At 41.3% G+C, this 25,986-nt stretch overlaps 1 protein-coding gene across 3 annotated transcripts in view; it reads right to left on the bottom strand.

Annotated features, from left to right (window-relative positions):
* Positions 1-25,986, bottom strand: part of hspa12a (heat shock protein 12A) — a 251,759-nt gene that overhangs the window by 143,119 nt on the left and 82,654 nt on the right. For all 3 annotated transcript variants that reach the window (XM_049601196.1, XM_049601199.1, XM_049601197.1), the window contains exons 2-3: positions 20,450-20,526; positions 18,041-18,168 (exon numbers count right to left, since the gene is read on the bottom strand). In XM_049601196.1, coding sequence (XP_049457153.1) covers positions 18,041-18,168; positions 20,450-20,526 — 205 coding nt within the window. The remainder of the gene's footprint in view (positions 1-18,040; positions 18,169-20,449; positions 20,527-25,986) is intronic.

Here is a 25,986-nt window from a genome sequence, read left to right as displayed (position 1 = left end):
CTGTAAGAAATTATATGAAAAAAGATGCTTGCCATATGCAAATGTGATTAATTCCCCTGATCTGGCGTGCCAACGCCATCTGGTCAGGTCAAAGTGCAAAGGTCAGTTAAACTTAAGAAGAGATGTGCGGTAGCAGAAGCTTATCAATAGCGCAGACGAGCTGAAAAAGATCTGACTATTGTTGAGACAGTTTTGGAGCTGCTTTTTACATCCATAAAATATCTTCAACACTTTGGGCATGTCCATTAAAGCAGCAGACAAGTGGGTATGTTGCCCAGGGGTGTGAGTGGCTCCAGCAAACAGACAACTGGATGTCCAACACCATTCAAAAGGAAACATTCAATTTTTTGGCGCATGCAGTCCTGACAGGAAAAGTGACGAGCTGAGGGAACGCACATTCTTTAAACTAATGGAACCATAAAGTCTGAGCAGTTTTCCTGAGCAGTAACTCCTCAAACCAAACACCAGAACAAATGTTCAAATTTTTGGTTTCAAACAATGGATAACATTTGTACCTTATTATGTAGTGGACATTCTCGGAACTAGGGGTGACCCCGAATAGTCGATGATTCAGTGATTCGATTCGGAGAAGTCTGATTCGACTGCCAGTCTCGCCATCGAATCGTCGCAAAATGTGGTTATGAAACAAGATCGTACCATTCTGACTATATGGGGGTGCTCACTGCTGCTGAACATCTTGATTTGACATAGAATGTATTTGTTTTCTAGTAATTCATGATATATAGCCTATTTTCATACAAACATCAGTCTAATTTCTGTTAATAAAAAATTGAAAATGACATGTGCATTTAATCAGTAGGCATAATCATTACTATGCATGAATAAATCACCCAGTTGCTCGACACCCAAATGGGGACAGCCCTCAATTCCGAAACTCCGCCGTTCCAAACCACCCCCACTCCGAAAACCCCCCACTCCAAAACCCCCGCACTCCAAAACTGATTTTCAAGTCCATATCGAGTTTCCTGCATCAAACACTGCCGCCCACTCTCTGGCCGCACTCGCACAATTCTGAAATTCGTTGTAGGACAAAAGCTTAAAATGAACATTCAAATCATTGTTTTTTATTGAAAATATGTCATTGTCTTCATTTATTATATATAATTTCGCTAGCAGCAAACACATTTAAAAGGAGACGCTTGTCAAGTCTTTTTACGCGCGCTGTCCATGGTGCTGAAATCACCACTCCCGGCCACACTCCCGGCCGCTACTCTGGTCAGACAGACTACTGATAATCTGGCTTCTGGTTGGAGTAAATATATTAAATGCATTTATAAAACGGAAAGGTGAAATTAGTCAATCTGATTGTTTCTTAACTGTGATATAATGAGCATATACCCATGGCTACAATTTTAAAGCCTTATCACAGCATATCACCAGGTAGAAACAACGATATAGGCCTATCCATGACGACAATAAGCCGAGTGGAGCTGTAGTTGCAGGGGGAGCTGGTCGGGGGGGGATCTGTGATTGAGTGTGCGGCTGCTTGGAGGCACCTGTTGTCGAACTGCGGGCGTTGTCCCCAGTATTCGGAATAGGCCTTTAGAAAAAATGGGAAACCCCGCCATTACGAGGAATGGAGGTCTATTTTCAGAAAGGCGGGGTTTCGGAAAGGCAAGGTGTAAACGATCCAAATAAGCTGAGGTGAGTGAGTGCGCTGCAGGACCATCGAGGCCTATGGTGATTTACGGTGGCGGAGCACATAAACAAAGACTTTGGAGGAGGTGTGTGCTCTCAAATCAAACTTTTTTGAAGGATTACTCGTTTACCTGAAGTGTCTTGAAACAAATTTCACTGCTGATTGTTTTTGTTGATAGACTCTGATTTTTAATTTGACTACTTTCTGTCCGACGTGGCCAAACAATTGAGAGCGGTGATGCACGGTCCATGTGGATGAACTTGTATGAACCTGAGTTGATTAATGAAGTAACTTGAAATCAGAAAGAAGGAAAACTGTTTCTAAACCTTTTGATGATGTTTTTGCATGCTTATTTGTGAATGAAAGGGCAAGTTGTGACGAGTCAGAAACAACTCCTGTTACAGACATGGATGAGGCTGCAGCGCGTCTGCGCTCATCTAGAGCATCATACCTTGATGAAGTGAAAGGAATAAAGATGAAGATAAAATGATAATCCTTTTACTTTTATTATTATTATCTTATTATGCCAACTGAAGAATTAAATTTGTTTATTTGGGTGTTTTAGCTCTTTTCTCTGGAGCAGAAACTGATGCAAATGAGCTCATTAATCAATGAGGGGGAAGACAACATGATTCGACGATTAGTTGGCTAAAGGAAAAATCTGTCAAATCAGATTCGACTATGAAAATTCTTAGTCGGGGACACCCCGTGACGGCCCCAGGGCCTCCACTAGGGTTTGGTGTTGTTGGTGTTTGTGTTCTTTGTTTCAGAGTGCTGGTGGCTTGATTGGTTGTGGTGATTGGAGGCAGCTGGCCACTGTCTTCAGCCCTTTAAAACCCGCCCTCCTGGGAACTTGGTGTCTCTTCTTTTTCCCCCTGGCATCATGCTGCGTTGATTGTATTTGCTTCGTTCCTTAGTTTTTGTATAGTTTAGTTTTGCATTATCTTGGTTATATTGTTTATTCTTGAATTTTTGTTAAAATAAATTACTTATTTTTATGGAACTCCCCATGTGTTTCCTTATTTGTGATGGTCTTAGAGCCAGACCATAACAAATTGGGGGCTCGTCCAAAGGAAGAGTAGTTGGTTAGTGGTGTTAATTCATGTGTTTGGTTGATGTGACACATGTTTTTTTTGAGCACTTGGTTGCGTGTTCGCGCTTGTCTTTTGTTCCGGCAAGGAAGATGGCGGGACTAATAGGGGGTTCCCCGGGTAGTGACGTCATCCTCGGGATTCCCTTTTTCTTTGCGCTCAGGTTGGGAAGCTCATGTTGGGAGTTTGGTTGTGTTTGACTGGTTATTTTTCTTGTGTATGCGGTACTTGGGGAACTGTAGTATATGATGCAGATTTTGCCTTTTTTTTTTTTGAGACAGTCGCTGGACAAGGGAAGGTAAGTACTGGCCTATTTTTTATGCGTAAATGCACTTGTTGAGATGACTCCACTGTAGGCGAAGCTCATTTCCCCTTTGGGATTCGTGTGCTGTACATGTAGTGTGGGGTGTGGTTAGATCATGGCATCAGTGGAGGATTTTGTTCATGCTCTGTCGGAAGTGTTGTTAGATCAGTGTAACAGAGATCAGTTATTAAAAATAGGCGAGCATTTTAAAATATATATAGGAGACAAAAGATTAAAAGAAAATGGCTATTGCTAGAGCAAATTTGTATGAGTTAAATGTTTTTACACCAGTGCATGAATCACCTGTTTCTACTGATTTGGCTGAGGCTGCTTCCACACAGGACTTGTTCCCTGAGCCTGCTGAGTTGGCCTTGAGTTTTGAGCAGCAGAAAGAATTACTGAGATTGCGGATGCAGTTAGAGACAGAGAAGGATTTAGAATTAGAAAAATTACGACAGAAAGCAGAGTTTGATAAAGCGGTAACTTTGGAGCAATTACGGCAGCAAACAGAAAGGGCTAAGCTTGATTTGGAAACAGTGAAGCTGAATTTGCTTAAGGAGGGAAAGTTATCTGACATATCAATGAATGAGGCTACTCGGACTGGTGATCGCTCACGGGACATTTTGAGTAGTTTACGGTTGGTACCGAGGTTTGATGAGAAGGAGATTTAGACCTTTTTTACATTGTTTGATCGAGTTGCAGATGGTAGGGGCTGGGACGATGCAGACCGCACGGTCTTGCTGCAGTGTGCAATAACGGGACATGCGCAGGAGGCTTTTTCCTCACTGTCAACAAAGGATAGTGGTGAGTATGTGAAGGTTAAAGCTGCGGTGCTGAAGACTTATGAACTGGTCCCCAAGGCTTATCGGCAGCGGTTTAGGAGCTGGAGAAGGGGGGACAAATCACACTTAGAGTTTGCCCATGACTTGGTAACTCACTTCAACCTCTGGTGTTCAGCATCTGATGTGAAAGACTTTGATGGTTTGTGTAACTTGATGGTGCTTGAACAATTTAAAAATTCGTTTCCGGAGAGCGTTGCAATGTACTTAAGTGAACAGAAAGTAAAGACAGCTGCGGAGGCTGCTGCGTTGACGGATGATTATTTGTTGACCCACAAAAGCAGTGGTGGAGGTCCCCGCACTTATGCGCTTGGTGCTGACAGAGAGAATGACCCTGTGGGAGGGTTGCATTTTTCTGGGCGTCCCAGTGGAAGTTTTGTTCCGGGGCAGGGGGTGATCGTAGTGTCCGTGAGTCTGAAGATGTCTGTCATTTCTGTCATAGAAAGGGTCACTGGAAAAGAGACTGTGCTGCATGTAAATCACGGAATAAGCATTACGGGCCAGCTGCGTTAGCTGCACCTGTTTCCAGTATAGTGGTTGCTGACCAACCTAGTAACGAGTTGCTGTCTGTCGTTTTGTCTAAACCTGATTTGAGTTTATATTTGCCTTTCATTTCAGAGGGACATGCTTCTCTGAGTGAGGAGAAGGTGCCGGTGGTTATATTGCGTGACACGGGGGCTTTTGATTCGTTTGTGCTTGGGTCCACACTACCCTTTTCGGAAGCAACTGATACAGGAGACTTCATACCTGTGTTAGGCATGGGCATGTCTATTTTTCCGGTGCCTGTACATAAACTTAGGTTGCATTGTGAGTTGTTTGACAGAGAAGTGGAAATGGGGGTGCGTCCTGAGTTGCCTATTGAAGGTATTACAGTGATTCTGGAGAACAATGTGGCTGGAGACCATGTCTGGGATGATCAGCCAGCGCGACCGGTGGTCGTGCCAGTGCTGCGAGGCAGTAAGGGTCCAGATGAAAATGAGAGACTGTTACCTGAGGTGTTCACGGCGTGTACTGGCCATGGCCAGTCATGATGAAGATTCTTCAGAGCACATAAAACATGAGAATGGTGACTCAGAGTTGTTTGCGTTGTCCCTGTCTAACATTCCCCTGTCTGTCTCACACAGTGAATTGGTGAGTGAGCAAAGAGCTGACCTGGTGAGAACGTGGGTGCCACATGGCGATGGTTTAATTGGCGATCTGATTTATCAGATTGTTGTGCCTGGCAAATTTCATGATTTGGTGTTGCGTCTCTCTCATGATGAGTCTGGGCACATGGGTGTGGGAAAAACGTACAATCGTGTGCTCAGACATTTCTTTTGGCCTCGACTTAAGAAAAGTGTCGCTGCCTACATTAAAACATGCCATACCTGCTAGTTAATGGGTAAACCAAATCAGACAATAAAAGTGGCTCCTCTATGTCCCATTCCAGCTATTAGCCAGCCATTTGAGCACCTGATCATTGATTGTGTAGGTCCTCTTCCTCGTTCAAGGTTGGGTGCGATGTATTTGTTAACGGTAATGTGTCAAAGCACCAGGTATCCTTCTGCGTATCCGCTGCGTATGCTGACAGCGAAAGCAGTAGTGCGTGCTCTCAGTAAATTTATCTCCATCTTTGGTATTCCAAAGACCATTCAGAGTGACCAAGGTTCAAATTTTCCTCTCACTTGTTTGCACAGGTTTTAGAACAGCTACGAGTAAAACCTAACCAGTCCTCTGCATACCATGCACAAAGCCAAGGCGCGCTTGAGCATTTCCACCAGACGTTGAAGTCGTTGTTACGTGCCTACTGTGTGCAAATGAATGCTGATTGGGAGGATGGGTTGCCGTGGTTACTGCTGGCTGCAAGAGAGGTTTTTTGGTCATACTGTGTGAGGGCCGTTTGCTGCTCTGCAGGATAACTGGAGGGAGGCTGAGCCACTTAAAAATTTGATTGATTTTGTAAACAGATTTAGACAGCGGCTGTACTCTGTTACAGCATCGGCAACGAAAAAATTGACTTCTGCACAAGGGAAAATGAAACGTCTGTATGATCGGCGAGCTGAGCAGTGTGTTTTCAGCCCTGGGGACCAAGTGTTGGCTTTGTTACTTATTATTAGTTCACCGTTCCAAGCCAAGTTCATGGGTCCCTATACCATAGTGAAACAACTTTCAGAGCAAAACTACCTCATTGCCACGACTGAGCATCGTAAGCATCACCAACTTTGTCACATAAATCTTTTGAAGGCATATCATCCCTGTGCATCTCAGCAGCAAAGTGTGCTGGTGGATGTTGCGCATCCAGTGTGTGTTGGTTACACAGTTCCAACGTATAGTGAAGTGTCGTGTGAGGATGGTTTGCCAAATAATGACTCGGCATTGTTAACAGGTAGGCTTAAAAATTCTGAGGTATTGGCCAGTTTGAATGGTGTTGTAGGTCATTTATCTGAGCCGCAGCGCATTGAGTTGATAGAGCTGATCGGTCAGTATCCGAGTTTGTTTGGAGATGTTCCATCTCGTACTCACTTGGTGGAGCACGACATTGATGTCTGTGAGACAAAGCCAATAAAACAGCGTTTTTATCGCGTCAAAAGCGTAAATTTTTGGATTCTGAGGTCGAGTATATGTTGGCAAATGGTATCGCTGAGCCATCGTCTTCAAGCTGGGCGTCCCTTGTTTGCTTGTGCCAAAATCAGGTAACACTCCTCGGCTCCGCTCTGATTACAGGAAAGTTAACAGTGTTACGAAACCCGATTCATATCCTTTGCCTTGCATGGATGACTGCATCGACCAGGTTGGTGCTGCTAAGTTTATTAGGAAATTTGATCTCCTGAAAGGTTATTGGCAGGTTCCTTTGTCTCAAAGGGCACGGGTAATAGCAGCGTTTATCACTCTAACTGGGCTGTATTCTTATTCTGTCATGCCTTTTGGTTTGCATAATGCGCCGGGAACCTTCCAGCGTTTGATGAATAAAGTGGTTGGCAATTTGGAAGGCTGTGCAGTGTATTTGGATGATGTTGTGGTTTAATCAGATACTTGGTCTTGCCACATGCAGCGTGTGAAGGCACTATTCGACTGCTTGGCTGAGGCGCGTCTTACTGTTAACTTGGCGAAGTGTGAGTTTGCTCGGGTGACAGTAACGTACCTTGGTCAGCAGATGGGGCAGGGTGAAGTGTGTCCCCCGCAGGCAAAAGTGCAGGCAATTGATGAGTATCCGCCACCCGCAACAAAAAAGGAGTTGATGAGGTTTCTGGGTTTGGTTGGGTACTACAAGGGCTTCTGTAGGAACTTTTCCACTGTTGTTGCACCTCTGACGGATTTGCTCAAAGCTAATGTGAAATATATTTGGTCTCCTTTGTGTCAAAAGGCTTTTGAGAGTGTGAAGACAGTCCTCTGTAATGCTCCAGTCCTGGCTGCACCTTGTATGGATAAGGCTTTCAAACTCCAGGTTGATGCCAGTCATGTGGGCGCAGATGGGGTACTGCTTCAGGGGGATGAGTTTGGTGTCGACGGACCTGTAAGTTTTTTCTCCAGAAAGTTTAACAGGCTTCAGTTAAACTATTCTGTGATCGAAAAAGAAGCCTTAGCTTTGATTTGGCCTTTGCAACACTTTGAAGTGTATGTGGGTTCAGGGCCTGTGGTTGTTTATACAGACCACAATCCCTTGACCTTTTTGAACTCACTACGCTGTCCAAATCAGAGGCTTGTTTCTTCAATCTTACTCTCTGGAGATATGGCATATTAAAGGAAAAGACAACATAGTTGCGGATGCTCTGTCTGGAGCCCCATGCCAATAATTGTTTCATGTGTCTTCATTTTTCATCTTGTATGTTTCTGTCTTTCTCTTAAATCGCTTCAAGGTACCAGTACACCAACAAACACCAACAACCAGGGGTTGTTGGTGTTTGTGTTCTTTTGTTTCAGAGTGCTGGTGGCTTGATTGGTCGTGGTGATTGGAGGCAGCTGGCCACTGTCTTCAGCCCTTTAAAGCCCGCCCTCCTGGGAACTTGGTGTCTCTAATTTTTCCCCCTGGCATCATGCTGCATTGATTGCATTTACTTCGTTCCTTAGTTTTTGTATAGTTTAGTTTTGCATTATCTTGGTTATATTGTTTATTCTTGAATTTTTGTTAAAATAAATTACTTATTTTTATGGAACTCCCCATGTGTTTCCTTATTTGTAATGGTCTTAGAGCCAGACCATAACAACCCCTACTTGAAACCCATCGGCTGTATTCTGTATCGCCGTCTGACTTCCGGCAGACGGCAATACAGCCTCTGGGGGCAGATCCCTGATTTTTTTGGCATTCCGGTTTGATTTGGGCGGAAGAGGTGAATTTCCGTTTCCGACTTCCGTTTATATATACAGTACAGGCCAAAAGTTTGGACACACCTTCTCATTCAATGCGTTTTCTTTATTTTCATGACTATTTACATTGTAGATTCTCACTGAAGGCATCAAAACTATGAATGAACACATGTGGAGTTATGTACTTAACAAAAAAAGGTGAAATAACTGAAAACATGTTTTATATTCTAGTTTCTTCAAAATAGCCACCCTTTGCTCTGATTACTGCTTTGCACACTCTTGGCATTCTCTCCATGAGCTTCAAGAGGTAGTCACCTGAAATGGTTTTCCAACAGTCTTGAAGGAGTTCCCAGAGGTGTTTAGCACTTGTTGGCCCCTTTGCCTTCACTCTGCGGTCCAGCTCACCCCAAACCATCTGGATTGGGTTCAGGTCCGGTGACTGTGGAGGCCAGGTCATCTGCCGCAGCACTCCATCACTCTCCTTCTTGGTCAAATAGCCCTTACACAGCCTGGAGGTGTGTTTGGGGTCATTGTCCTGTTGAAAAATAAATGATCGTCCAACTAAACGCAAACCGGATGGGATGGCATGTCGCTGCAGGATGCTGTGGTAGCCATGCTGGTTCAGTGTGCCTTCAATTTTGAATAAATCCCCAACAGTGTCACCAGCAAAACACCCCCACACCATCACACCTCCTCCTCCATGCTTCACAGTGGGAACCAGGCATGTGGAATCCATCCGCTCACCTTTCTCGGCCTCACAAAGACACGTGTTGGAACCAAAGATCTCAAATTTGACTCATCAGACCAAAGCACAGATTTCCACTGGTCTAATGTCCATTCCTTGTGTTTCTTGGCCCAAACAAATCTCTTCTGCTTGTTGCCTCTCCTTAGCAGTGGTTTCCTAGCAGCTATTTGACCATGAAGGCCTGATTCGCGCAGTCTCCTCTTAACAGTTGTTCTAGAGATGGGTCTGCTGCTAGAACTCTGTGTGGCATTCATCTGGTCTCTGATCTGAGCTGCTGTTAACTTGCCATTTCTGAGGCTGGTGACTCGGATGAACTTATCCTCAGAAGCAGAGGTGACTCTTGGTCTTCCTTTCCTGGGTCGGTCCTCATGTGTGCCAGTTTCACAGTAAGCGCTTGATGGTTTTTATGCGACTCCACTTGGGGACACATTTAAAGTTTTTGCAATTTTCCGGACTGACTGACCTTCATTTCTTAAAGTAATGATGGCCACTCGTTTTTCTTTAGTTAGCTGATTGGTTCTTGCCATAATATGAATTTTAACAGTTGTCCAAAAGGGCTGTTGGCTGTGTATTAACCTGACTTCTGCACAACACAACTGATGGTCCCAACCCCATTGATAAAGCAAGAAATTCCACTAATTAACCCTGATAAGGCACACCTGTGAAGTGGAAACCATTTCAGGTGACTACCTCTTGAAGCTCATGGAGAGAATGCCAAGAGTGTGCAAAGCAGTAATCAGAGCAAAGGGTGGCTATTTTGAAGAAACTAGAATATAAAACATGTTTTCAGTTATTTCACCTTTTTTTGTTAAGTACATAACTCCACATGTGTTCATTCATAGTTTTGATGCCTTCAGTGAGAATCTACAATGTAAATAGTCATGAAAATAAAGAAAACGCATTGAATGAGAAGGTGTGTCCAAACTTTTGGCCTGTACTGTAAGTAAATATGCTGAACCATTGCCATGGATTCAGAGTTTGCAGTGACGCCAATTATGTGCCGCCTCGTTAGTTCACCGCACGGACCGTTTAACCTGGCAACAACTGCAGCCGGCTCAAACGTGGTTGGTCAATATCACGCGGACTACAAACAGCCTATAACCGGAAACCAGGGCTCTTCCGCTCTTCTTCCGGAGGCAAGATCTCCGGGGTCTGTATATAGAGACTATGTAGTGGATATGTTGAAACTTCACATTTCAACAATGATGTGGTAAACATGTGGTTATGTATAGGCAAAAAAAGTCTACTTGATTATTGTTAGGACCGGATCATTTTTTGGCTTAAAAAATCCCCTTTAGCATAATGTTTCGCTTAAAAAATAAGGTTTTGTTGTTTGATGGTCTCAGACAGAGGTCTGCTGCTGGCAGCTGCCTCATATAAGTGCGAACACACCGCTGCACATCACCCCTCCGCGAAAAACACATTCCCGCCTGCATGACCACTGTAAAATTTTCTTTACTCTGTGCTGCTGTCTCATACTACTATCTACTGTTTATCTGTTCTCCGGCCTGTCTGTGACATCGATTTGACGCACCGTAAAAAAATACACACACAGACAGAAAGTCTTACTTCTCTGCTGCAGAGCCATGTACACTACACAGCTCTAGTCTATTGCAGTCATTTTTAGAAGGTCTGCCCATGCTTTTAAGACCTGCGTCCACACGCTAATTTTGGTGGAAACGGGTTGTTATTTGGATTTTGCAGTGATAATGGGCCATGCCAATAGTTCAAAATATTGTCATTGTGGAAAACATGCATTTTTGGGTCTGTTTTTGACAATTAACCCACTGATGTTTGTTACCATGTTAGTGGGGCAGCATAGCTCAATATTTTTCTAGAATTGTTCAATTTTGTGATAATAGCACCAAATTTGGCACGTGTTGACAAATATATTTAGAACAAATCTGGATATTGGCACATCAGAAACTCATCCCCTGGTGGCCAGACCAGGCAATTGAATCCAACCTGCCCATGGACCCGTCCCACTAATTGGATCCACTCCAAAATGTAATGGCTCCTAAGTTCTGCTACATGCCTCCACCAAGTTTTGTGAAAATCGGTTGGACAGTTTTCACGTAATCCTCCTCCAAAAAATGAATGGAAATGAATGGGCGGCCACGTGTGGGCGGCCCGTGGACACGCCCCCTGAGTTGGATCAACACCAAAAGTTAATGTATTCTAAGTTGGCATGTGTTACATCCCTCCACCAAATTTTATGAAAATCAGGCAGTTTTTGTATAATTCTGCTAACAAACTTATAAATTGGGCGGCATAGCTAAAAAAATGTTCATTTTTGCGATACGCGCCAAATTTGGTAGGCTACGTTTATAGCTTAATATACTGGAATACAACATTTTGGTCACCTGCCCAAAAAAATAATTTAGAGACCAGTTAAAGTGAAAAAATATGTTTAATTCTAATGTAGAACAAGAGTAAATTAAAGGCCATTATAAGGCCATTTAACAATGTTCAGTGAACATACTTAAAGGGCCGCTGTATAAAATGGGTTGAAAACAGTAACATCAGTGGTCAAATTCTAGATTACATGGCTCACTCACTCACCCCTCCTGTTGGGTAAATGACGGTGGCCTCGTAGGGACAAAAAGCCTTGTGCACAAGTTTTTCAGGAGTAGGTCTATCTAGCGATGAGGTGAATGTTTATTTAGAAATCTAAACCATGTTACGATATTGTAATGAATCCCTTACGAGCAGGAGACCAGGAGAGCGTTTATTTGAGCACTCCAGAAACTCCGGTAACACTCCAGGAGGTAAAAGACTCCGTCCCAAACTCTGACTCTTCTAGCATAACAGACACACTTCATAACTTTACACACATACTCGTTTACCATCCCGAGTGGGGACCCCCTCCCCTCTCTGCTCAATCTCCAGCCCGCACGCTGACTGACAGCATGGCCGGTAAAGAGAGCTCAGCTGTTTATTTAGCCTAGCAATATCTCCAGACTATAGTAGCTGCAATGGACGACTTTGAACGCGATTTTGAAGAGTTTCTTGTAGCGGACACAGACCCAGAGCCATACCTGTTTGAGCCGGAGCATACAGATGAGGAACTCCATGTGTTTGATGCTGAGCGGGCGAGAAGAGAGGCTGAATGCACAGAATGGAATTCAGTGCTACCATCGTTGAGGAGATATATCATCAGGAGGGAAAGCGCCGCAGAGAGTGCATCACAAGGAGTGAAGTTGCGTCTTCTTTTCCTCGCAGATGATGGTTCAGGTTCATTCTCTCCTGTTGCGTGGTAAGTGTGGTCCATTCGCAAACTTTATAACTAAAAAAACTTTTCACTACTCTCTGTCGACGAACTACTAACACTCTCTGCTGTTTCCTCCTCCTTCTTCCTTCCTTCCGCTGTCTTCGTTGGTTCATTTATACACGCGAAACGCGTTCTCTGGCTGGCTGGATTGTCCGCTCGGTCTGCCGTACATACATGGCGGCGCAAGATGGCAACCTCTCTAAAGCAAGGCCCTTGCTATAAATATATATATATATATATATATATATGAAAGCATAATTATACGGCTACGAAAACCAAACGAATTTTATTTAATAGCGATTATACATTTATATAAACATATTAATGGGTAGAATATTCAGATTCAGATTCAGATTGACAATAAACCACGCCAAATATTACACACTGGCCCTTTAACATTTACACTGTAACAGTTTGAACATATGATATCTAACTAGTGCAGCCATCTGCAGCAATGTGGAACCTTAATAATAGAGCTGTTTTTACAACGAGGCCTTGAATATTATGAGAAAAGAAGAAAAAAAAGGGGGAAAACATTCATAGATCAGTGTCACTGTCACTATAATCAGGAGGCCATGAAATTGGTAGTGGATTATTTTTCTACAAATACCCAGTATTGATATCTCTATGCAGTTTCTTCACTTACACTGCTCTGTGCTCTCTAGTGTTCAGATATCCTGAATTAACACATGAGAAAAAGTTTAAAATCTACAGAGGATAATATGCATTCAACATGAAGATTAAAAGAAAAGGAGTATTAAATAATCCAATACCAAGTACCTGGTAGCTATAAAAGTTGTCTGATTCCACTTTGAAGCTTCTCCTCCTTCAAGACTTAAGTATTTCTCTGTGACATTGAATATTAATGACTGAATAATAATAATAATAATACATTTTATTTATCAGCGCCTTTCAGGACACTCAAGGTCACTGTACATAGAGCATAAAAAAAAACAACACAGCAGCAATTATAAAACATTTGAAAAAGTTAGCAGCAGGCAATGACATTTAGCAGTGATGGGCTTGTTTAAACAGATATGTTTTGAGGTTGGATTTGAAAGTGGAGGATGTGGAGGAGGTCAGTGAGATATGGAGGAGCGAGGTTATGGATGGCCTTGAATATGAGCAGTAGGGTTGTGAATTGGATGTGGTATTGTATGGGAAGCCAGTGGAGTTGATGGAGAATCCGTGTATCATTCGTTCATTCATTTTTCAAAATAAAACCAAATATGAAAAAACAAAATAATGACTTGTTTTTTTCAATATTTGTTTCCAGAACCAAAATGAAAAAACGGATAACGACTTGTTTTCCGATTTTCTGTTTAAATGGAAAATGGAATAAACAGATAACGGGCCGGATTCGGGCCTTTCATGCACTTTCAATATTTTCATCTCTCCGGAAGCCAAGTTTTTTTTCTTTTGCAAGCACTGGTTTCTTGTCGGACTGGTCGGAGTGACAACTACATCCAGTTCATGGAAGCTAGCGCTTTGGCTAACAACCGCTGCGTGTGGAGGCTGCAAATTTGGAGAAATTGTTCAATATGAGGTAAGTTGTGCTAAGGTAACAATACGTGCCAGCTTACTGTTTGCTTCTACAGCTGACATATTGGAATATACTTCATGTGGTGAGTAATTTTTATGTTATTTGAAGATTTATGTCGCGACTTGCGAATTCGCCACATTCAGTCATAATGGCAGCATAGAAATAATGCTGTATTTAGATGGATTTCAGCACTCACATGCATTTTCTTCAGGAAATGCCACACTAGTTAATTTCTATACACATTATAAAAGTAGCATGCTGGAATATAAATGCATTTTTTGTACTTTTCCACAACACAGAACAAAATGAATGCATCAACGTTTAATGGGAAGCAACCAGGTGGACTTCAAACCAGGGTTCCACCAGTCGAAAGTGACGACAGCTGCCTTGACAGTGGGGATAGTGATGAAGACTACACACCTACACCACATCGTCACTGTCCACTAAGCTACCGACGCCCCTATTGCTGCCGGTTTCATCACCTGGTCAGGAGTGTCGTCTGTATGCAGCATGCACAGACCCCATGCACAGAGGCATCGCCTCGCCGCAGCGGTCGTGGGCTTGATCCCAGCCTGCAGCCCGTGTCATTCCCCCATTCTCTATTTCCCCACTTCATGCTATCCTAAAGCAACAGGCCAAATAGATAACCTTATTAAAAAAAAAAAAAACAGCAGTAATAATGCTATGATTTCGTGTAGAGTTTCAGCTTTTTGCAGTTTACACATGGCCATATGTTTGTGAAGGTAACCATGTGTACAAGATGTGTATATTATGTAGATAAAAATGTCTGCACTCTTATACAGTGATTTCTTTTTTTCTACACTAGGTGATGAAAGCAGCAGTAGTACTGACAACAGGAGCAGCAGTGATGAAGACTCTGATGGAAATCACAATGCTCTTCCTAGCACCAGTGTTCTAAAGGACAGCTTCAGTATTTTTCAACCTGGGCCCTATTTCCCCATGTGTATGTGTGCGTATGATTCATGGGTACAACTCGTTCTAAAATTGGTTCAGTATTGAGGGAGGCGAATGCAACCGGAGCCGCGGAACGAGCTAAAATGGTAACGGGGGCAAATACGTCCCGTATAAGTTTGCGCATTAAAAGTGCTTTTTTTCGCCACTGACCGGTTCAGATCGCTAGAAACGGCGTTTTTAGGACGGTAGGTTTATTTGCGGCTTGTAAAATAGGGTCGTAAAAAGATAGATCTACTGATATCTGCTGAATATATCTAATATCTAGCAAAGCCGAACTAGTAATGACACTGCACCTAGATGAACTATGTTAAGAAATAAAGCAAGGATGTTGGCTAATTTTAGATATTTTAGATAGTACTCTAAGAATGGTGTTTTTGGGATGGTAGGTTTTTTGCAGCTTGTTGTAAAATAGAGTTGTAAAAAGATACATCTACTGAATATATCAAATGTCTAGTAAAGACGAACTAGTAATGACACTGCACCTAGATGAACTATGTTAAGAAATAAAGCAAGGATGTTGGCTAAGTTTAGATATTTTAGATAGTACTCTAAGAATGGTGTTTTTGGGATGGTAGGTTTTTTGCAGCTTGTTGTAAAATAGAGTTGTAAAAAGATACATCTACTGAATATATCAAATGTCTAGTAAAGACGAACTAGTAATGACACTGCACCTAGATGAAATATGTTAAGAAAAAGTAAGGATGATGGTTAATTTCAGATAATTTAGCTAGTACTGTAGAAACAGCGTTTTTGGGACTGAATATTTGAATAGACCTATATCAAATATCTAGTACAGCCGAACTATTATGTTATTATTATTATTATTATTATTATTATTATTATTGGTGGGAAATTATAACAGAGGAATATATTTGCAAGAACACTTTTGTGTTTTTGTGTGTATACAGGACGTTATTGAATCAGGGAATCCGACAATGGATCCTAAGTGACTTTACATTGGCATTGTTTCCGTGGTACCGGCATGTAATTTCAACCCAATTCGTGCTGCCATTCGTGCTGGACGGAATGCGGTGTTAAGAGGTCGTGGTCATTTCACCTATTTCTGTGAGATCAGGTTGTTTTTTGGCCCAGTGTATAAAATGATTTTTATTTGTTTCTTTGCTTGTTTTTTTTCTTTTTTTTACTGTAGATAGTTACTAAAATGAGTCATCCTCAAACAATACAATACTACTAAAAAGTAAACCAATAATAACAACAATGAAATAAGCAAAAATAATATTAAAATTATATTGAAATTTACAGAGTGGAGTGGTAGCCTAATAGATAACTTAGATACAATTTATTATTGTTTAGACACTTAATTATTGCTTAGATACTATTTAGCCTATTATTGTAGTTACCTTTAGCATGTTCTACTTTTATCTACTGTGGGCTATATGTTTTAATTTATTTAATCACGAAAGTATTTTATGTTAGGCCTACATCTTAATATTTTATGCTATTTATCATAGTTTAGTTCTTAACTCCAGTGTTTCCTCAGTGGGAGCTTGTGCATAGAATAGATATACATTTAGGTACGATACAAATTAGCAACAACAGGAATTGCTGCTCCTGTTTTCAGTACTACTGCTGCTTTCATCACCTGGTGTAGAAAAAAGAAATCACTGTATAAGAGTGCAGACATTTCTATCTATATTATATACACATCTTGTACACATGGTTACATTCACAAACATATGGCCATGTGTAAACCACAAAAAGCTGAAACTCTACATGAAATTATAGCATTGATCCGCATGAATCCGGCCCGTTATCCGTTTTTTCCATCTTCCATTTAAACAGAAAATCGGAAATCGGAAAAGGAGTCGTTATCCGTTTTTTCATTTTGGTTCTGGAAACAAATATTGAAAAATAAGTCATTTTGTTTTTCATATTTGGTTTTATTTTGAAAAACGAATGATAAACGGATTATGGAGGACAGGAGTGATGTGCTGGATGGATGGTGTTCTGGTGATGATCCGGGCAGCAGCATTTTGGACCAGTTGAAGTTTATGGATGGATTTGAGGGGGAGACCAGTCAGAAGAGTGTTGCAGTGATCCAGACGATAGGTGACGAGGGAATGGACCAGTACGGCGGTGCTGCTGGGTGTGAGAGAGGGACGAAGTCGATTGATATTGTGAAGATGGGAACATGCAGTCCGGGTGATGTTATTAATGTGTGTTTGGAATGATAGCGTACTGTCGAGGATGACACCCAGACTCTTAACCTGAGAGGAGGGGGAAACAGTGGAGTTGTCTATGGAGATGGAGAAACTGCTAGCTTTTGTGAGGGTGGACTTAGAACCAACAAGGAGAACCTCTGTTTTATCATTGTTCAGTTTGAGGAAGTTGATGGAGAGCCAGGATTTGATGTCCTGTAAACAGACACAGAGGGAGGTGGGCAGGAGGTTGGAGGTGGGTTTGGTGGAGAGATAGAGCTCGGTGTCATCCGCATAGCAATCAAACTGTATGCTGTGTTTTCGAAAAATATGGCCAAGGGGGAGGAGATAGATAATGAAGAGGAGGGGAACGAGGACAGAGCCCTGGGGAACACCGGAGGAGAGGGGAGATGGCTGGGACGTGAAGGATTTTAACTGAATGAACTGAGTGCGGCCAGTGAGATATGATTTAAACCAGTCGAGGGGTGTGCTGGATATTCCAGTGGATGCCAGTCTGTTGAGGAGGATGGAGTGGGAGATGGTGTCGAAGGCTGCACTCAAGTCTAGGAGGGTGAGGATGGATAAAAGTCCGGAGTCAGCTGCAATCAGGAGGTCATTGGTGATTTTGATAAGTGCTGTTTCTGTGCTGTGGTGGTAAATAAGCTACAGTTAAATTAAAACCCATTTTATGGTATTCAGCTCCAATTCATCAAGACTGTGAGGATGTGGTTTGATCAGATTTAATTGACAGAGAACAAACACACCATCAGTTTTTCATTCAAATGTTGCTAAACCTGATTGGTGCCCAGGTGTACACACCGGAATTTTCAGACTGAGACATGCCCACTTTAAACCAGAAATTAAAGAATACAGAGATCTCTCAAATGAAACAAACCAACAAAAAATAACTTTTCTAACTTTGTTAAGACATAATATGTTTATGTCGGACCCGATCCCTCACAGTGAGCTGATTGCAATGGTACATTTTCAGGGCCTGATTTGACCAATTCATTCAGAGAATAGCAATATAAGACCTTCATGTTGATTGCATTTTTTTAACTGTGTTCAAAGAAGGTATGCCACTATCAGCAAAGTACATATGTTGATGTAGCTTCAGCCCACCCCCACACTTCTTGACTGTCAGTGTCTGCACTGCAGTGCTGGCCTACCTCATAGTGTGAATGCACTCCGGCTCCTTAGTGAAGGCATAAGCATAACCGCTGGATGTAGTGCCAAAATCAATGGCTACTACCACCACATAGGACGGCCCCGACGGTACCTGGTCTGTGTCGCTTTGCTGTACAAAGAGAACGTACAGTTCGACAGGGTTAGGAAATGTACACACACAAGCACTTCAGGCTGTAACATTTGCATTTACAATCCAACAGCGATCAACAGCAACATTCACTGAAAAGAGCAAATCAGCATCACAGCCTAACACAGATGTGAACACACACACAGCAGCACCAAAATGTGTACAGCTTATTCCTGCATGCCTTGATATAGAGCTGCATGGGGGCGGAGGAGTCACTGGTTCATAAAATATGTTCACCCTGTCTTTGGTGGCCTGTGTCCTAACACTGAGTACGTTTGTGCCTTTATTTCAACTTAAGACAATATTACCACTGAGCTGTTTCCGTGGCTACTGAAAAAGAATATTCCACTAACATTCCTGTTGGCATGCAGTCATGCATATTCTGATTGACGTGCTCTAACAGGCTGTTTATCACGTCAACTGTGTGAACACAGCCTCCCTCTTTCATTCCTTCAACCACCCTCTTGAAAAGGTCAGTGTTGCGATATTTGTGCATATCCAACTAGAATTACTGCCCCACAGCTATTCATGCACCAGTCAAGTTTAAAGTTTACATCCATGTCTGTGATTACATGAATGCTTCACACACATCTTCCCCCAACAGCACAGAGGATTTACACAATCAGCATAATTTTGAGATGAATGTCACCAATTAAGTATCTGATCAAATGTCTCCCCTTCTGTTCCTGAGATATGATATTGAGTAATGGCAAGAGGACTTGAGATATCTTGTTCATGAGAATGAGACAGATGCAAGGTCACAGCGACCTCGACCACTGAAATCCAATCATTTCATTGTTGAGTCCAAGTAAACATTTGTGCCAAATTTGAAGAAATTCCCACCAGGTGGTCTTGAAATATCAAATTCACAAGAACTAGACAGACAAGATAAAAGTGACCTTGACCTTTGACCACCAAAATCTAATCAGTTAATCACTGAGTCCAAGTGAACGTTTGTGCCAAATTTGAAGAAATTCCCTCAAGCTGTTGTTGCGATATTGGGTTCACGAGAATGACATGGATACAAGGTAGGGCTGGGCAGTATGGCCTAAAATTACTATCATAGTATTATTTTGGGGGGATGCGGTGACGGTATGATATCGCGGTATCATCTTCTCTTTTTTTTTTTTTACACCTTAAATAAACAATTTAAAGAGCCATACAAGTCTAGGATGGAAACTATTTATCATCAGAAGTAAAATGGTTGCTAATCCATCTATAATTGTGTATAAAACGTTATATATTATGTATAAATGTTAGAGGGAAAAGGGAGGGCCGGCGGCTCCCGGGCCCCCTTCTCCTGGCCTGGGTTTGGGGCTCACGCACCTCCATCACATAGCGAGGGAGGTGCGTGAGGCAGGCAGGCAGGCTGGGCCCCATTCTGCTGCCTTAGCCAGAGTACTGTGGTATGAAGGTAACCACAAAAGCAGTACCGCGGCTCATGTTTACTGCGGTATGTTACCGTCACCACAAATACTGCCCAGCCCTAATACAAGGTCACAGCAACCTTGACTTTTGATCAATGGCCACAAAAATCTAATCAGTTCATCCTCACGTCCAAGTCAACCTTGGTGCCAAATTTGAAGAGATTCTCTCAAAGTGTTCTTGAGATATCACGTTCACAAGGATGGGACAGACAGATGGACGGATGGACCAGTTTGCGTACAGTGTATCCATGACAACACATAGAGCCGACTGTAAATGGACAAGAGACAGTGTGTCACAAACTGCGGTAAAATCTGGGGGTGGGGGGAGAAATCAATACAGCACAGTATAGTGATATTTTGCCTGGCAATATCATATCAATACACCAACGCCCAGTATCATTTTTTATTTTATTAATTATTAACATTACAAATACAAATTCAACTTTTGGTAGCCTACTAGAATAATAAAATAAATTTCTTTTTCAGTCCACTAGATACACGTTGCTGCAATAAAAATGATTGGAGTGAGATAAACACACTGAAAACTTTATCTCATTAGACAATGGCAAAGTTTTTAATTGAGGATGTAATTTGCATTTGAAAAAAGGTAGTAAATCGCAATATATTGCAATAAATGTTACTGCAATGCTCATCACAATGCAACATGTCATAATAATATTGAACCAAACCTGAACTGTGACTCCTAAACAGGACTATGAACCGGACAGTGACATCTGTGTACCTTTAAATCCCTTATACACACATAGAAAGCATAACATGCACAGAGTAACAATAGTTACAGTAATGAGAAAACATGCATAAGAGAACTTAGTCACCTGAGTGTGTGAAGGAGACAGTGGGGTAATTCCAGGGTCACCCATACTCTTTGCAGGAGAAGGATTAGCCATTGCATCTGTAGAGGACACAAAGATATTCATGTCAGACACTTAACCTTTACTTTTATACATTCTATCGTTCAGTTACTTATGTACATGCTTACTTTGTACTATGCTACGTACTGGCCCAAATGTACGACAATATTTTTGAACTATATTTCAAATATGTTTGAAAAGGGCAAGCTGTATTATATTGATTATGTGTTCACAAAATCAGATCAAGTGAAATTAACAGTTTGAATTGGGGTGATGTACTATCCTCTGAAGATCTGGACTATGGGTGTGACACTTTCACTAACAAAATTAATTCTGTGAGGGATAGATTCAATGTGAGTATTCAGATAAAACCTAAAAACAAAAACAACTTGGTTTAATGTAAGTTTGTGAAAGCTGATGAAAACTGCATGAGATGCTGCATTAAGGAAGGCAATTAAAACTAGAAGAGACACTGACATGCTGCTCTATAAAGGCCTAAGGAACAAAGTTATCCAAGAGCTAAGGTTAGCTAAATCTCGTTTTTATGTCAATATATTGAATGAGGCAAAAGGCAACAATAAAATGACCTGGAAAAACATAGATGATCTCACAAGGAGGAATCCAAAATCTTTAGGTGATCTCACATTAAAAGTACAGGGAGAGTTAATTGAAGATAATTGTGCCGTTGCTTCTGCCTTTAATATTTTTTTCTGAGTCTGTATGTGAACTTGGGAAAAAAAATTCACCAAGGGAACTGGATATTGCTTCATTGGACACAACAGACCAGGTTTTTGCACTGACAGAAACAAATGTGTCAGTATCATCAGCTCCTTAAAAATCTCCAAAAGTAGAAATGCTTTTCATCTTGACACCAAGTTTGTTAAGTCACACAAAGATATCTTAGCTTGTCCTATTACTCATTTAATTAATTTGTCTTTTAAAATGAGCCTTTTTCCTGAGGGCTGGAAATGTGCCATTGTCACATTTGTTTTTAAATCTGGAGACTGCCTTGAAGCCAGTAACTACAGACCTATAAGCATACTGCCGGTACTCTCGACTGGTCGTCATTGAACAACTGACTACATTTCTTAACACTAGCAATTTTGGTCTACATCGTATGCAATTTGGTTTTAGAGTCAATCATTCCACTGAGACTGCTACCTTGCATTTAATAGAGCAAATTAAATCAAGGCTTGACAAAGGAGGAGTAGTTGGTGCTGTATTCTTAGATCTGCGTAAAGCATTCGATACAGTCACACTGTTTTATTATCAAAACTTACTAAATTTAATTTTTCTCCTAGAGTGCTGGCCTGGATGTCCTCATATCTATCAAACAGGAGGCAATGTGTTAGAGGGTGTGATGCACAGTCCAACTACATGAAGTGCACTATGGGTGTTCCACAAGGATCAGTTTTAGGTCCTTTATTATTTAGTCTTTATATTAACGATCTCGCTGAAGAGTGTGCTGATGTAGACCTACAGATGTACGCAGATGACACTATTGTATATGTACATGCTAAAACAGCTGACTTAGCAGCTGTCCAGTTAACAACTGTGATGGAAAGGATCACTCTTTGGCTTGATCAATCATGTCTGAGTTTAATTGTAGATAAGACAAAATGTGTGTTTTTTTCTAAAACCATGGTACAACCTCCTAATGTTGGTATTCTAATTAAAGGCAAACACATTGACATAGTTACTGATTTTAAATATCTTGGCGTGATTCTGGACTCAAATTGGAACTTTAAGAAAGATGTTAAAAAAATGGTTAAGTCCATAAAATACAACCTAGCAAATTTCAGACATATTAGAAACTGTCTTTCTTTGGATGGAGCCAAGACATTTATGCATGCCATGATTCTGTCTCGTATGTCTTATTGTATCACCTGCTGGGGGCAGGCTGGTGATTCCACTCTAAGGTCTCTCGTGTCTTTATACAAACAAACTTTAAAAACTCTGAACAAAAAGCCAATGTGTCACCATCTCTGCAGGATACTGGAGAAATATAAGTTATTGAGCTTTGAGAATTTCAGGATATTTTCCAATTTGTGTGTGGTTTATAAAATTTTAAATGGTTTGGCCCCCCTCCACTATGTGACTTTGTGCATACTCGCCTGTTAAATTCTATCAGATCCTCCAGAATATCCTCCATACGAGATTGTACCATACCATTTCGCCGCTCTGTAACTGGGCAATCAGCTTTTTCTGTGAAGGCCACAAATCAGTGGAACACCCTGCCTTATGTTGTGAGGAGCTGCAGCTCTGTCAGCACTTTCAAAATCAACCTAAAAAATCTGTTAAAAGCTGCTCAGCTTTGTAATCACTGACTTGGTCTTCAGAACTTGTTTTTTGAAGTGTGTGTGTGTGTGTGTGTGTGTGTGTGTGTGTGTGTGTGTGTGTGTGGGTAGCTTCTTATTTTCTGTCTATCCTTGTATGCTATTTTTATCTGTTTTGCTATTGTACTGTATTTTTTACTGTGACCTGCCAAGAGACTACAGACGCGAATTAGCTTGAAGCTATAATCTGGTACGGTGCATCAAATGGTGACATTTATGTTTGAGCTGTACATTGTCCTTTTTAAATAAATAAAATAAAAAAAAATAAAAAAAGATAATCTTCCTGAATGGAGTGCACACCAGTCTAACACTAGCTCCTGTAAAGTGATACAAGGAAGATAGTTTGGAAGCTTAATGTTGCTAACTTAGTAAGTTTCTTCAACTCTGTTTATTGGGAGTCATTTAGAGTTAGTCAGTGGAGTATTTAGTAAGCTTACTTTAACCTGCAGGAGTTTCTGACAGCTAAAACATTAAATTAATCCCTAAGGACTGAAAAGGAGTTCACAATGTCTCCAGACATCTTCACTGAAGAAACAGACTGAGGTCCAAATCATCAGTCAAACAGAAACATTCACTGAGTTGTATGTTTATTCACCTTGCTCACAAACAAGTCAGTCAAGGTTTGTGAAGTCAGGTCATATGGACTCATGTAGCTTGTTTATATCAAAGTATTGGTATCCTGTCATCAGGCCTTGTTATTTGAAGACAATGCATCACAATCAAATCACAGACTCTTCCTGTAGAGTAAGAACTGTACCTAACCTCCTCTAATGTGTATATAATAGTTTATACTAGTTAAATAGTATAATGAACAAATAGTTGAATATGAAAAGCATTACATGCTTTTATTATTTGCTCTTGCTTATTTTGTTAAGCTGGACATTAGGACATGCTGAATATTTAACAAATAAATACATAAATAAAAATTTATGGAACGGTTATATATTATAGTAAAGAAAAAAATTAACAGGAATTAAAATTCACATGTAAACCTTTGCAACAAATTCAGCAACACATTGGTCCAAACTTAAACTGAAAATAAAATTCCTGTATAAAACAATACTATTGCATAACATGAAAACAACACATCACAATTAAGAAAAGAGTCAAACAAACAAGAGAAAGGAAGGGCCACACTGCCCTTTTGCCTTCTATCCACAAGCAGGTGACCCAACTGACCACTCTGCGGTCGGTTGTTACACAGAATCCTCAGTCTGAAACAGCTGCAGTGGCAGGTTCTTTTTATGAAAACAAGCATTTCTGCTCTTCCTATCACATCCGAATCCATTCAATCTAGATTCACAAGGTCCTGATTCAATTTGATTTCTGATTCAATTTGATACAATATCCATCTGATTAAGGATATTTCAGTTACAATATTAATTTTGTGTGAATATTAAATAGATTAAAAAATAATAATTTGATTTGTACAAGGAATTGTTATTACAACTGAATATTTTAGATACGAATGTTTCTAGAGCAGCAGCAGTTTATAACAGTACAGTAAGTATATCATAGCTGTCAAGTCTCCCGTTTTGGCCGGGAAACTACCGTATTTTACCCCTCTTTCCCGCCATCCTCCCGTATTAGTGTTTTCCCGTAAATCTCCGGGTCCATGTCATTGGTCCGACAGCCCATTGGTTTGACATCCCATTAGTCCGACTGTTCGCGGTGCTGAACGGCTCGCGGTGGGCGTATGGTGTGCCGCGACCGGCTCTGGGTCAGTTGGGAAAGGCTTGAGGTGGAGCAGGCTCACGGCTTATGTGTTTGTCACTTTCTTTTTCATTTTAACCCGCACCATGATCTTTTCCTGACCCTAACCAAGTGGTTTTTGTGCCGAAACCTAACCAGACCTTAACCACAGGGCATCATGATGATTTCAGAATGGGCTTTGGAACAATCGGTTTAATATGGTCGGAACAATGGGATGTCGAACCAATGGGCTGTTGGACCAATGGGCAGTTCCCAAATCTCCCGTATTATAATATAATTTAAAAAACAAACAAACAAAAAAAAAAACATTCTTCTGCCTCTCCAAACTGAACTCTGTCACTAGCCTCACGAGAACTGCCACCTGCAGTAGCCTGGGTGGCAGTTGTTGTGAGGTTAGTGTCGACAAGTGGTTCTGGTTGGTCTGGTTGACAAGTGGTTATTTTAGATTTCTTGTACACTCAGGGACGGGTTTTACTATGGGCAATGTGGGCGACCGCCCAGGATGCAATCTATCTATTTATCTAAGAAAAAAAAAAAAAAAAATTGCCAGTTTTGTAGACTACTGCTCATTTCCACGTTAGTGGAGTGGGCGCTGGGGCGCCCCTATTATCACGTTTCAACCAGCAGCAGAAAGGAAAGGCGAATCTGGGCGGTTGTGGGTTGAACGGGGGTCACAGACAGGAATACATAGTGCTCTGTGGCGCAAGATAACGGCTTACCGGCGACAGAGAAGTCCGACTCCAGGTCCAGTAATTTCCTCTTCATTGGTGTCATGACTGCCCAGTACCTGGACAACCGAGCCATGGCGGCACACAGGTATGTGACATGGCACAGGAGAAACGAGCCGTTCACATTTCTCTCTTGTGGCAGGTAACGGCCCACAAACCTTACCGCACTGTAGGGACTGTTCTTTACTTATGGAGGGACTGTCAGGAGAGGAGGGTGGCTGATTGATTTTTATTTATTTTTTGATCCCCCCTATGTGAATCACTTATTGATGCTGTTTTTGAAATATGAATAAGTCAGTAAGTAAGTAAGTTCTTGCGGCGGGCGTTGAAAAATTTCCCTTATTTTCAAGTCCCAAACTTGACAGGTATGAGTATATGTACATATATATATATATATATATATATATATATATGTATATTGGGGCTTTCAATCACTTAAATTTTTTAATCACAATTAATCACAGAATTTCATCGTTAATTGCAAATAATCACTGGTTTAAAATGCCATCATTATGCATTTCAAAACAGTTTTGAAGTCCATAATAACAAGGTAAAGCCATTTTGTGTTTTGATTGGGAATGCAAAGAAACTGACTTCATGATCTTGATTTTTAGATTTATTTATTTCAAATCAGTGTTGCACTGCACAACAGTGTGGTCCAAGAGACAAAATATAAGCATGCAATCAACCCTCTAAGGTCCACATACAGTGGACCCATTTCTGC

The sequence above is a fragment of the Epinephelus fuscoguttatus genome, linkage group LG16 (genome assembly GCF_011397635.1).
Source record: "Epinephelus fuscoguttatus linkage group LG16, E.fuscoguttatus.final_Chr_v1".
NCBI classification, from domain to species: domain Eukaryota; kingdom Metazoa; phylum Chordata; class Actinopteri; order Perciformes; family Serranidae; genus Epinephelus; species Epinephelus fuscoguttatus.
Note: the sequence above shows the minus strand (reverse complement) of the source record. Positions and strands in the feature narration are given on the sequence as shown.